The following is a 14,629-nucleotide window of genomic DNA, read 5'->3' on the forward strand; positions in this document are numbered from 1 at the left end:
TGGTACAAGAGAAATAGAAGGTGGGTGAGAACCAAGATTAAGGTTGTAGATGAAGTGGAAGAGATATTGGGGTAGATGGTAAAATACGACTCAAGAGATTAAATTTAGATTCTAAAAAATACAAATTTAAACAAAAAATGAATAATAAACTATAAAATAATTTAAATTTTGAATCTTGAGTTTTAAGATTACCTCAATAATAGCTTGTCGAATATGTGCCTATATAAAAGCCCGTGTTCTTCTTCGTCCTCTTTGCCCAGCATCCATAGTTCACAAGAAAAAGATGCCAAGAGGTAAAGAAACAAGAATGTTGATCATACCTCGTTTCTTCCTATATCTCCATCCATCTAAGAGTATGGTGCAACCATACTTTGCCCATCCAACATGCACAAGTTTAAGAGATCTATTGATTCTCTCTCTCTCCTCGTTGAGCTTCTTAGTCCACATATTGTTGTAGGAGATACCATACCACTCCTTGCATGAACAAACCACGGAAATGGCTTTGACCATTCTTTTCCACCTATCCACTCCAAGCAAATGGAATGGGAGATTGCACTCAATGATGGTGCGTGCAATCTCTATCTCCACATTTCTTTGTCTCTCTTTGAAAAAAGACAAAAGCCAAAAAAAGCCACCCGTAGCTTCTTGTAGCAAAGCTTATCTACATGGCCTTTTGCTTCCAACAATGGTAGTAGAACTCAAGGCCGTTGAGGTGCATGGACTAGGATTAGGAGTTTTGAAAGTATCCACTTCCATACTGGGGGTGACCACCTCCTCTTGAACCTTTGACAAGCTCGACACACGACCGCTTTGATGGAGAGGGAAGAATACTTCTTCATAATTTCACCGGCCACAATTTGGGGGATTTGAGAACATGGGCCGCATTGACCACCCACCTTGGTCAAATGGATTATGAGCCTTGTCACACTACATGTCATTGTCTTCCCACAAAACTTGCAAGTCCAACGGTAGCAATTTGACTTGCACATGGTCTTCTCAAGATTTGTGGTATAGAGACGAAAAGCTTCATGGAGAGACCTAGGCATTGTGGAAAGAAATGAGAGAAAGAAGGAGAGGGAGAGAAATGGGATTTGAAAAAGAGATAGGGACATGCAGAGGATGTGATATGGATGTCCGATGAATGAAAGTTGAAAGTGATGAAGAGGGAGAGGGAGAGGGAGGGAGAAAGAGGGAGGGATAGGTATTAGGGAGAGGAGAGAGAGGATGTGAGGAAAAGGGATAGGAAGAGGAAGGGGGATAGGGATAGATAGGAATAGGAGAAACATGAAAGAGGTGAGGGAAAGGGAGAGGAAGAGGGGGGGAGAGAGAGAGGGAGAGAGGAAGTAGGGTGCTTGAAGAAAATGGAGACTTAAAAGACGATTGAAGAAGATGAGCACACTACAAATTGATCTGTGTGGTGAGATAGGGGGAAGGAGACTGCCCTTTTACAAGGAGTGGGCCTTGAGGTGAGGGAGGAGAAGAGAGAGTATGATTCATGATTCATGAAGGAAGGAATGTGAAAGAAAAAGTGAAGTTCAAACTTCAAACTCCAAACAATTCCAAAAATATTATCAAAATGCAAAACCAACAGTCAGATTCTACACGCAGGCAATGGTCACCTTTTCGAACGATTTGAACGCATGGATCCTACACAGAACCGTACAGAACATTCCATACATGCACGGAATGCAACCCTACAATGGAGACATGTCATGCACGTCTTTACAACTTGAAAAGAGCAATGAGTGGACCCTAGCATTGGGTCAATCCTATGGAGCCGTTGAGTCCATGGTTGCTCCAACGAGGGAATCCACTACAGGTTGGTGATGAGGGACAATGGCAAACTCCCATAGCTCAAAAGCATTGAGAATGCACTCAATTTTGCATGACCAGATTGAGTAATGAGTAATTTGCCTCATCCATCTTATTAGAAGCGGGGAGAGAGGGTAGAATGGACAGCTAAACAAATGGTGCCATGATTGCCAATCATGGACTTGCAGCCATCAAAGAAAGAATAAGGAGAGAATGGTATATAGGCAGTTGGGAGTTGGAATTTGGTGTGGTAGCAATGTGCCTATCAATCCACGTTGAGATCTCTATCACAATCTTGCCAATCTTTGCAACAATCTCAATCATAGCAGTCAAAAAGCCAACCTTCTCAATCTCAATTCACTTCAGTGGTCTTGGCAATCTCAATCCACACAATCCTGCCACTCGTGCCAGCCTACAATCTATGCCCTTTAAAGATACCTACAAAAAACAAGGAAGAATGGCTGATGCTGTTGAGGTGACCTGCTATTGAGGTCACCAGCCTAGAAAGGAGTCTTGCTTGGTGATTGTATGGCCTAGAATGTTGATATCAGCAGTGAAATCAGGCAAAAAGAGGGGCAGACTGAGAAAACACAACAGGTAGGGTTTGGCTGGCTGCAAATGCAAGGGGGAAAGCTATTGATGAGGAAAATGCAACATGTGGAGCTATTGGGGATGAAAACCTGATCTTGGAAGGCTTTCCCTACAAAAAAAGCGGCACTTGAGGCCCCTAATGAATGGAAATGCAGCTGGTACAGCCTATAATGGATGCTCCACTTCAATCTCTTCCAAACGCCCACCTTGGCTAATGATACTATGTGAGAGTGCGCAGCAAAACTTGAAGAGAACAAGAGGAAGAGTGAGAAGAGAAGATGGATACAAAACACAATGGAGTCCAAGCAACAAAACTTGAAGAGAATGAGAGCAAGAGTGGGAAGAGAAGATGGATACAAAACACAATGGCTAATGATACTATGTGAGAGTGCGCAGCAAAACTTGAAGAGAACAAGAGCAAGAGTGAGAAGAGAAGATGGATACAAAACAATGAAGAAAACAAGAGCAAGAGTGAGAAGAGAAGGTGAAGACAAAACACAATGGAGTCCAAGCAACAAAACTGAAAGAAAACAGAAGAAAACAAGAGCTAGAATGAGAAGAGAAGATGGGGAGACAAGAAACTCAATGGAGTCCAAGGAAGAAAACTGAAGGTACACGGCTGGAACTATCAGTCCCCCACACACAACACGGAGGATTAGGGAGGGTGCCAAATAGAGGCAGGAGGATGATGACAAAATGATGAGGGTTGGTGATGATCTGCATGAACTGACAAAGGAGTGGAAAGGCAGCAATAAATGGCCGCAAGCTATGAAACTGACTGACCTGATCCGGCCAACTTGCATTTAATGCAGGTCGGGGACCAGTGTGAACAGCCATGTGTACCCGCTGATGGGATAATGTCCACCCTGTCAAGTGGCAATGCTGCCTGCCCAGAACAAAGGAAATCAAGCTGAACCATTGCTCAGTGACATAAGCAAGAAGAACCTCCACCTAACGTGTCTCGAAGAGATAAATTAACAGACAAAGTCTGTGTCATAGCTCCTAATGTCCCTGTTGAACTCATACTGAGGCTGCCAAGTAAGAGATGACCAGACAATACATAATTGTCTACTAATAGGGATAAGACAGATAATGTTGCTTGAGAATCTAGGGAGCCAAGGAGGACTAATGTGAACGATGATGCTTTATTCAAAGCACAACTACTCACTGTAGTTAACAAGTTCACTCAACTCTCAAGTGCACTAGAAACTTTTGCCCAACTTCTAAAGAATCCTAAATTTGTTGCATTGTTGGATGCTTCAAGGCCACAAAGGGAGGCAACAGGAAACAACAATCTAGGATCCTAGTGCAGAGGAAAAGGGATGACTGCTGCGGGAGTGCCACATGGATGCTCATGAACAGTGGGCAGGCCTGGAGAGGCCATGGACAAGTCAGAGAAAGCAAATGGACAGATCTGAGATCTCCACCTGATGTGCCTAGAGGCTAGGATGGATGCTGCTATAATAACACAAAGGACTAATGGGACAAGGAGTGCCACAACTCCAAATGTCCTCAACAGACTTTGGCAGAGGCTCACAACCAGGAGATGGACACAAAAAAAGACAAGAAATAACATGCCTGCTAATACTGACATCCTTGATTCCGCCATCAAGTTATGCAGCAACAAACACAATTTTTTTACTCACTCTATACCACCCAACAGCCCAAAAATTGCAGCAGCTGGATTTTCCAAAAAATAGACAGCACTAACACCTTCAATCAGCCCTCCAATCACCAGAATGTGGCAACAGCCGCCATAATTGCCTCCATCAGTTATAGCAAGTGCAGCAGTTTAAAAAATGCACTGGCTGCATCCCAACAAGCAGTACCTAAGAAGGTAAGTAAAAAGTTGACAAGCTCCCACACCACATTAAATATACCTTCTCCACTTGCAGCTTGAGTAGCAGAAAGCAGAAGCGCAAAAACATTGAACTCCAACAACCAACAATCGATCACAAAATCAAGCTTGGTTCCTAGCCCCCCTAACCAACGAATCAAGCTTTACCAAGTGAGTGCATGCACTGAATCGCTATCTACCCCTCGTAGCCACCTACATTAGCTGGAGTACAGGGAAACATATACTCCTCTACCTTACATTCTACATACTCAATTGAATCCAGATGACAATACAATCTTGACCTCTTTTCAGCCTCGTGTCTCATTTGATTAGTTTGCATTCTTTTTGCCTTACTCGGTTGAACTAATAACCATTACTGGACTTAGAAATGATAACAATGATTGGACGAGAGGAGTTACATTCAGCACATATTTTTTAAAGACATGGTATCCTCTACAAAAGAAGCACACTCACTACATGTAAATTGAATTGCCCATATACGTATCCACACGAGTGAAGTATCTCTATTGGCAAGATGAACCGTGTACAAACAGAAGTCCTATATCAGCAAGGTGATAAGCTCTTTGGGCCACTCTACCAAGAGTTCTGATGAACCTTGCTATACTATGTAGCATCTGTTAGGGACCTTTGGCTCTAGCTCTAGAGCACAAGGCGTATCAAAATGCAAAAGGACATGCAAAAATACAAGTAAGACCTAGTCGTGTTGTGACAGTGATTGAAAACCTCTACGAAGACTTTATGATTACACGAGAGCTGGCTGATGGAGTTGCTTCGACGCACATGCATTCTCTCTCTCTCTCTCTCTCTCTCTCTCTCTCGTATTTGACTCACCTCCTCGTATTGTTTGCTTTCCGCATCTGGCCCTGCAAGACCGCACCTTCATAAGGATTGCGACCGCCATTATTGTACTCAAGGAGAAAGAAAGCGAGGCATTACCTTGTTTACTCGCCATGGTGTAGCTGTTACGAAGCACAGCTTGCTCTCTCTCTCTCGTCCTCTCTCAATTTAAAAACTGCGTTTATCACACGCACACACTCTCTCTCTCTCTCTCTCTCTCTCCAAAATGAGTTATACCGCAAAGTACACGCGCATACACACTCTCTCTCCAAAATGAGTTATATTATATGACAAATAAAGTGCACAAGAATACATGAGGCATCCAAATTCTTACGGTTAACCTCTTCCTGCAAAAGAGCACTCTCAACATCAGATAATTTCAAGTTAGCAGTAGAGGTACATAATGCAGTGCGGAATACATCCCATGACTCATTAAGAGTACCAAGCAAGAAAAGAGGAGTGACATCCTCTGCAAAAGTGATGTCCTGCGAAGTCAAGTTCTTGAGTATAGCATGGAACTGGCTTAAGTGAGCAGACATAGTCACATTCTCCTTCATGCGGCGCAGATCCATAAGCTGCTTTAGCCAATACATTTGACTCGCTTGACTTTTCTTGTCATAGAGATTCTTGATTTTATCCCACAACTGCCATGCACTCTGTTCTTCCTTAAAGACATTATAATGAACTTGTTCTGTGAGAGATAATATAATAGTGGACTTGCATAACTCATCAAGCTCAAGCCATTCCTCATCTGGCATAGTTGTAGACGAATGCCCACTCAACCTCAAAGGTTTGATCTGCAATTTTTGCACCAACACCTGCCAAATCTGGCTCTTCTAATAAGAGTAATTTGTACCATCAAGCTTAGTTATGTTGAAAATAGCACGTTCAATGGACGAACTCGCCATAATGCAGGCTGGAAGACTGTAGACAGTTTAAAACTGCTTGTTGTTTATTGTAGAAAATGACAAAAAAAACACCAAAATCGAGAGAAAATGGCAAGAAAAGTGTAACCAAAGCTGCTACCCACCAAGTACTAGTGAAAGTACATCATTTCAGAATATTTCAGCATGAAAATTCATGTCAGTCCATACATATATGCTTGCTATAATAAATTACAGATTTCAGTAAATGAGAGCATCCAAGTCAATCAGATATTACCAAGACCAAAGCCGGCATCATGTGGGTGTTGAGATATCGAGCTCCACTCGTGATATGCCAGGGTGACCATTGTGCATTTATGTCACCGACTTGTTAGCTGCATATGCAGTTGGTACACCGCCCATGAATAATAGCTAGATGACAACTATCCTTATCTACTCTAGTTCGTGGCTCAGTTAGTATGCCACCTTAGTTAGTTAAGTTTGGTTTGAGACCCATATATAGGGTTATTCTATTTCTATGTACTAGTGTTCTTTTTGGCTTACACAACTAAGAAGAGGAAAAACTATTTTCAGCCTCCACCTATGTGTGTATTCCCCCATTGTGCAAGTGAGAAAGCTACAAGTGAGACTCCTTCCTTCTCTCCCATAACTTGACATAGTATCAGAGCCTGGTTCGTGGTAAGGAGCTCAAGAAAGCAAACCAAGTTCGCGGTGTTCTGGTAAGAGGACTAGTGTTACTTTCATTTTTTGAGTTTGGGAGCAAGTCTCTGCAGGTAGCACAGCCGAAAAGTGCAAGAGTGCATTGTCTCAGATTGAGACACCCTTCGCGGTGTAGCAAGAGGGTAGTATATGCTATAGGATAGGGCTTTAGCCTCTGGTTGCCCTGTTGTTTTGATTTGAGGCCATTTCGGGGCCCATTTTGAAGGCAGAAGTTTTCCGCATGCACTCAAGAAAATGCCCTATTTTTTACTGTGCGACCACTGTTCTACAGGTCGGTGAAAAGTTATCGTAGAAATTGCATCGTATGCCTGTGCGCAGAGACATTGGGAGTTACAGAATCATCCTTGTTGCATATTGATGCAAAATCGTCACTAGGAAGTGACTATGTGGTCAAATACCACTTTTGTCAATTTTGCAGATTTGCCTTTGTGAGGGTGAAGTTGTGTTTTTTGCAATGACAGAATTTTTTGCAGTGTTTTTTAATGGCGTCTGATTCTCTTTCACAGATTGTCACTGAAAAGCTTGACAAAACCAACTTCTAAGCATGAAAGTTTAGAATGACGAATTTCCTTATGGGAAAAGGATATTGGAAATTCGTTGCAGGAAATGAAGAAGAACCAATTCTTCCTGATATTCCCAATCAACAGCAAATGCAAGCATTTAAAGGATGGCATGAGAGAGCCAAAAAAGTTATGTACTGGCTGTCTATCAGTATTTCAGACTCTATGATTGTGCATATTCAGGATGCAAGTATGCCAAAGGAGGCATGGGATACTTTGTCAAAAATGTATAGCACAAATACGTAAGCCAGGAAAATGCAGCTCAAGCAAGAGTTGCACAATGTGCAAAGAGAAAGCATGAGCATCAATGACTACCACATGAAGGTGAAGAAGATTGCAGATGCACTTTCTTCCATTGGGTCGCTAGTGGAATATGATGATTTAGTTTTTGTGACCTTGAACGGTCTAGGAAAGGATTATGCATAGTTTCAAACATCAATTTCCATCCGTAAAAGATTTCCTGATTTTGAGGAGTTGATTGCTCTTCTAATTTCTAAGGAGCAGAGAAATGGTGGTGCATCTTCTTCAGGAGGAACTTCAAAAGAAGCTGTCTTCTACTCAAATGCTGAAAGAGGTAGAGGCAGAGGTAGAGGAGGCCGATCTGGAGGCCGTGGTAGAAATCAAAATATGCAGCAAACTCAAGAAAACTAGTCCTATGGAGGAGGACATAGTAACTCTAGAGGCAGGGGGAGCCAAAGAGGTCGTGGTGGATGGCAAAGAGGCCAAAATGCAAACAGCAATGTTGAATATTACTACTGTGGTAAAATGGATCATATGGCTAAAGACTGCTATAAAAAGCAGAATGACATCATGAATGGAAAATTGCAACAAGGGAATTATGCATCTTCTAGTAGAGAGGGTGATGACAAAAATGTGCATTTGTTTATGGTGCAGCACATGACCAATTCTGTGACAAGTGCAGAAGAAAGCAACGATGTGTGGTATGTTGACTCAGGTGCATCAAACCACATGACAGGTCATGCAGAATGGATGCAGGATGCAAGGAAATGGAAAAACCAAGATTTGTGGAGACTGGTGATGATATTGCACATCCTATTGTGGAAATTGGAAAAATTCATTTGTCTATGTAGGATGGAACAAAGAAATGCGTGTCGGTTGTATTTCATGTCCCGAATATCACCAAGAACCTGGTTTCTGTTGGTCAAATAGTTGAGCAGGGTTTGCAGGTCGGATTTAATCCTCATGGATGCTTTGTTGAGGATATGAAAAATAAAGGTCGCTTGATAGCAAAAGGAAATAAGAAGGGCATAATGTTTACGTTGGATGCAGACATGCCTGAATTGAGTGCAGCAATGTTTGCACATGGGACCGGTGTAGTTGCATATATTGATATCTGGCATAAACGCATTGGTCATGTTAATGTACAGCGACTTAAATCAATGTAGGCCCAAAATATTGTTGCAGGACTTCCTAAATTCAAGGTTGTAGAAATGCATAAGGTATGTGAAGCCTGTCAATTTGGAAAATAGGCAAGGAAACTATTTCCTAGACATGTTAAAGAGAGTAAGAAGCCATTGGAATTAATCCACTCTAATGTGTGGACTACTAAAGCTGCATCTATTGGAGACTGTCATTATTTTGTCACTTTTATTGATGACTATAGCAGAAAAGTTTGGGTGTATTTTATGAAAAAGAAAAGTGAAGTATTTGGGCATTTCAAAACTCTTAAAGCTATGGTTGAAAAATAGACAGGCCTGCAAATAAAATGCCTAAGGTCAGATGGAGGGGGAGAGTACCTCTCAAATGAGTTTGCAAGGTTCTTGCAGGATTATGGCATAAAGCAACAATATTCATGTAGTCATACCCCACAGCAAAATGGAATTGCAGAAAGAAAAAATAGGCATATTGGAGAGGTATCTCGTGCCATGCTCAATGAAAAAGACATGCCAGATTTTTAGTGGGCTGAAGCAGTTGCTATAGCAGTTTACATAATGAACAGGATTCCCACTACAGCAATACATGGCATGACTCCAGAGGAGAGGTATACTGGTAGGAAACCAGATATTTCTCATTTGAAAATTTTTGGTTGCATTGCCTATGTTCATGTGCCAGATGAGTTGAGATCCAAGTTGGATCCAAAAGCTGAGAAGTGCATCTTTATTGGTTACTCTCTGCAGAAAGGGTATAGATGCTATAACCCTTCTACGCGTAAGTTTACAGTGAGTAGAGATGTTGTTTTTGATGAGATGAGTAGCTGGTATAAACTAGTAAATGTGATTGATGATGTAGATGCACAAAATGGTAATGCTGCATAGAATTCACAACGGCAGTCACAAAATATTAGTGGACTTAGAGTGTCCTCTAGCAGTGGTTCAGATTCTTCGCCATGGACAGGCAGATTGAGATCATGAGAATCTCCTCAAAGCAATGTAGATAGTGGTATGCAGGTGTCACAAAAAGGAAAAGAGAAGGTAGATTAGTCCATGTTTGATGTGAATGCAGGTCACTCTTATGTGGATGGTGAATCCAGTGGCTCAGAATAGAGCATTGATGATGAGTTGGGTATTCCTTCTGTTGTTACACTTGGAGTAAGGAAGACCAAGGATGTTTTGAGAGCTTCTGGAAGTGAGCCTACTTTGTGTAGGTCTACCAGAGCTAGGTATCCTGTGGATAGGCTGAAATATGATGGATTTATAGCCATTCACTATGCCTATATAGTCAAAGTGATACAAGAACCAGAACCCACTTCTTTTGAGCAAGCCATGGGAAAAGAAAAATGGGAGAAAGCCATGGATGAAGAAATGGATGCCTTGGAAGCAAATGCTACATGGGAATTGGTATCTTTGCCTAAAGATAAGAATGCAATTGGTTGTAAGTGGGTTTATAAGGTGAAGCACAATACAGATGGTTCTGTGAACAGATACAAGGCAAGATTAGTAGTCAAGGGGTATGCACAAACATATGGCATTGATTATGAAGAAACATTCAATCCGGTTGCAAGGATGGCAACTGTAAGAGCAGTCATTGCTATGGCTGCATCAAAGGGATGGTCTTTACATCATATGGATGTAAAGAGTGCCTTCTTGCATGGTGATTTGCAAGAAGAGGTGTATATGGAGCAGCCACCAGGTTATGTGCATGCTATTCATCCTGAGTTTGTTTGCAGGTTGAAGAAAGCCTTATATGGCTTGAAGCAAGCACTTAGAGAATGGTCTGACAAGATAGGATAGTATCTTGTCACTATTGACTTTCAAATTTCCAAGGCAGATTTCTCACTTTATGTGAGAAAAACAGAGAAAGGTATTATGCTACTTGTCATTTATGTTGATAATTTGATTATGACAGGTGATAGTGATGAAGATATCCTTCATGTGAAAATGCTATTGAAGCAGAAGTTTGAGATGAAGGATTTGGGAGAGTTGTGTTATTTCTTGGGCATTGAGGTGATTAGATCACCAAGTGGGATATGGCTCTTGCAGAGGCAGTATGGATTGGACATGCTGTCCAAATATGGAATGACAGGCTGTAAGCCTATTTCAATTCCTTTAGAGCAGAATGTGAAGTTGAGCACAGATGCAGGTGAGCTTCTGGAAGACCCTACTATGTATAGACGCATAGTAGAAAGTTTGATTTATATGACTATTACCAGGCCAGATTTGAGCTATGCTGTTGGATTGGTAAGTCAGTTTATGTAGGCTCCAAGGAAACCACATTTGGATGCGGCTAGACGCATACTCAGGTATGTGAAGTCCACAGTATGGACTATTTTATGAGACTGGGGTTCAGATACAATTGCATGGATACACTGATGCTGATTGGGCTAGTAGTATTTTTGATAGACGATCTACTAGTGGATATGTGTTCTCTTTTGGGAGTGCTGCAGTCACTTGGAGTAGCAAGAAACAGTCTATAGTTGCCTTGTCGAGCTGAGTACAGAGGTGCAGCAATGGCTGCATGTGAGGTAGCTTGGTTGCATAAGCTACTTTATGATATGCATCAACCTACAGATGGGCCAGTTGTCATTTATTGTGACAACATGAGTAGCATACACTTGGCAAATAACCCAGTCTATCATGCTAGAACAAAGCACATTGAGGTGCATTATCACTATGTGCGGGAGAGGGTTTTACTAGATCTTATTGATGTAGTTTATGTCAGCACAGAGGATCACGTAGCTGACATATTTACGAAGGCATTGGCACGCAGAGAAGCTGCGCAAGTTCAGAGACCTGCTTGGTGTGCAGATATTGGGATTGAGCTCAAGGGCGAGTGTTGAGATATCAAGCTCCACTCGTGATATGCCAGGGTGATCGTTGTGCATTTATGTCACCGACTTGTTAGCTGCAGATGCAGTTGGTACACTGCCCATGAAGAATAGCTAGATGACAGCTATCCTTATCTACTCTAGTTTGTGGCTCAGTTAGTATGTCACCTTAGTTAGTTGAGTTTTGTTTGAGACCCATATATAGGGTTCTTCTATTTCTATGTACTAGAGTTCTTTTTGGCTTACACAACTAAGAAGAGGAAAAACTGTTTTCAGCCTCCACCTGTATGTGTATTCCCCCATTGTGCAAGTGAGAAAGCTACAAGTGAGAGTCCTTCCTTCTCTCCCACGATCTTGACAGCGGGCATAACATAGGCATATGACAGTCGATAAGCATGAATCCAACACCCAAACATGTCATACAAACATCTGCCAGTGAGTAGGCACACCCCTTAGTCAACGAGGCAAAGTGTTCCTTCCACTACCAATACTTGACACAAGTAGGTGTTAGCTCACAAAGAGAGGGACCCAAAGCAAAGAGTCAACTCATAAGCATTAGAGGAACCAAGACATATGAACCATGCATCATCTTGAAGGGTAAAAGATCCCAAATAGTCTCAAAAGCTCAAAGAGCATAGACAGCTTGCTCAATGGCTGTCAAGCATCCAAAGATGATCCCACTGGCACAAAAGTTATATCTATCAAGCAACAAAGCTTGAACAAAGCATGTACAAACACCAGTGACAAGTGTCCAAGATCAAGCATCAATGGTACATCCTGGACATGTAGACGGTAGAGCATCCATATGTAGCATCCATAAGCATGTAAGACATCAAGTACATCCCAAGATACAACTCTGGCAAGCCAATAAATAGCTCAAGTAAGCTCCAAGAATCCAAGGTCAAGCCAAGACCGAGCTCCAGTAGCAATAGGCTCCAAACAATGTAACTAGCATGTAGTAATGGCATAGGCTAAGCATGTCAAGACCGGTCAGACATAAGCAACATACATGCCATAAGTACATCCAAGACGGAGCATCCAAATACTTTGCAAAGCAAGCTCAAGCTCAATCAATGATCCCAAATCAAAACCAAACTCTATGTTGAGCCCCAAGTGTCAATACATCACCATATATGCCTGAAACATAGCCTGAAAAGCATAGGCATAAGTATACATTAGTAAAATGACTTCAGCTCAACTGTATACAACAGTGATTTACTATTCAAAACTGAGAATTTCAGCACCAAAATCAGCTCCACATGGTTGCCAAACAATAGACATACATTCCCCTAACATCCGGGCATCAAACGGGACCAACTAGGCATCAAATGACAATCCCAAACAAGCTGTAGCATCAAATGTTAGTGTAACACTGTCATAAACTGCTTATGGACTGTTATGACAGTACCAAAACAGTGTTAAATCAGTCCAAATGCTATGTCAACACATCAACCATCAAAACCAAGCATGAAAGCATGTTCATATGCTCGAAATGGAGCCTTTCCAAGTGGCTGCCCAAGAAGTGGTAGATTGTTGGAGTGTGTATGCACTCCAAAACAGGCCAAAACTGGTGCAAATTTGTTGAGGTTAAAAGGGCTTCATGCTAATCAACATTTTGTAGATTGAGGCCAAAGAGAGCTCAAGGAGGGCCTGTGGAAGGCACACAAGAAGCCTCAAGTAGCCACAAGAGGTCTATGCCAAGATATGAAGCAAAGAAGCTTCAAGGGTTTTGGGTTATGGCTGCCCATGTTTCAAGAGACCTGAAAACTTAGGTAAACCCTGTAAAGAGTGAAGCAATACCTCTGTGTGAATGCCTTGAGGATGTCCAAAGGGTTCGGGAAGGTGCTCGGGAAGCCGAGGAGTGATGGGAGCTTGAAGGAGTCACATATAGCTGTGGGGAAGGAGACCCAATGCGAGTGGGGAGTCAATGGGAAGTTGAGAATGCCACGAACCAAGCTCAAGAATTGAGAAGCCGAGCTTTGATACTAGTTGAAAGGTGAGAAGGATCGAAGCTTGCACTCGAGAGCTATGGCGGGAGAGCAAGAGCAAGAAAGAGAGAGACAAGAAATGGGAACTCCAACAGTCACAATGTGTGACCGGGCCTTCCTTTATTCAAACTGTCACTAAAAGAATAAAGAATAAAGAATAAAGTGATGGTGACGGGCGCCCGCCACCTGCAGTGTGCAGTGGTGGTGATTGTCAGTGTAGTAATACACGGGCGGCTAGGCGGAGGCGCCTTTACCCCCAACATCCATGTCCTCCAACAATAGAGGTGGGTGTGGTAGACAGTGATGGAGGTGAAAGTATGATGAGAAACCAACATGTTCATGTGCACTTAGTGGGAAATGGAATTGAAGGAGGCTTGTTGGATCAAAGTTGGATTCGATAACATGTTGCAATATCAGAGTGAGAGCAAGAGAAAGTGTGCATAAAAGGGAGAGAGAGCTCAAGTACAAGAAGAAGATCTTACATAATGAGTTGTTCACAAGTACAATCGGTACACTCTCCCCTACATTGAGAGTAATCTCTAGGATGTTTAAATAGTTGTTGGATGGCTAGGGTTAGGGTTTTCCCATGCCCACCATTTCATTCACATCCAACTACCCTTATTCACCCTTGCATACTTAGGGTTCACATGCTTATCTCTCAACACCACCTGATTAGGGCCTAGCCACCAATCCATGCCTAGAAGACAATTGTAGGTAACTAGGAATAAAACTTAAAAAAATTTCATAGTGTATTGATTTCCTAAATGTAAATTAATGTTACTAAGGATTTGATTTGATTATACCTCCTTCTCATTTGCTAGTTCAACTATGAGTTTCCTAACATGCTTAGGATACAACTGTATCTTCATAATACACTTAGGAGATATAATTAAATGAGTAGCACCACAATCAACAAGGATTTGAAGATTTTTACCTCAATGCTCTGCATGCACTTGCAAGATGGTGAACTGGGGTTTAGTTGAGTGATTGTTAATGGACGCATGAATGGTTCCTCTTTCCATTTCCTCATAGAGGGCAAGATCCTCTTCCTCTTCTTATCTCGCAAGGAAACATGCACGACTACCTTCTCCTTGTTCTACTCCCCATCCTTGCCCTCGATTATTGAAGTTACCCCTTGCTGGTAGATTGTAAGA

General features: G+C 42.0%; 1 protein-coding gene across 1 annotated transcript in view; it reads right to left on the minus strand.

Moving 5' to 3' along the window:
- Positions 1-5,356, minus strand: part of LOC148030111 (mitochondrial import inner membrane translocase subunit TIM10-like) — a 95,423-nt gene extending 90,067 nt beyond the window's left edge. The window contains exons 1-2 of the mRNA XM_087686381.1: positions 5,198-5,356; positions 5,093-5,124 (exon numbers count right to left, since the gene is read on the minus strand). Of these exons, the coding sequence (XP_087542507.1) occupies positions 5,093-5,124; positions 5,198-5,213 (48 nt within the window). The 5' untranslated portion in view covers positions 5,214-5,356. The remainder of the gene's footprint in view (positions 1-5,092; positions 5,125-5,197) is intronic.
- Between the last annotated feature and the right edge of the window lie 9,273 nt (positions 5,357-14,629).

The sequence above is a fragment of the Lygodium microphyllum genome, chromosome 10 (genome assembly GCF_053477565.2).
Source record: "Lygodium microphyllum isolate KBCC chromosome 10, Lygodium_microphyllum_v1.1.10, whole genome shotgun sequence".
Classification (NCBI taxonomy): domain Eukaryota; kingdom Viridiplantae; phylum Streptophyta; class Polypodiopsida; order Schizaeales; family Lygodiaceae; genus Lygodium; species Lygodium microphyllum.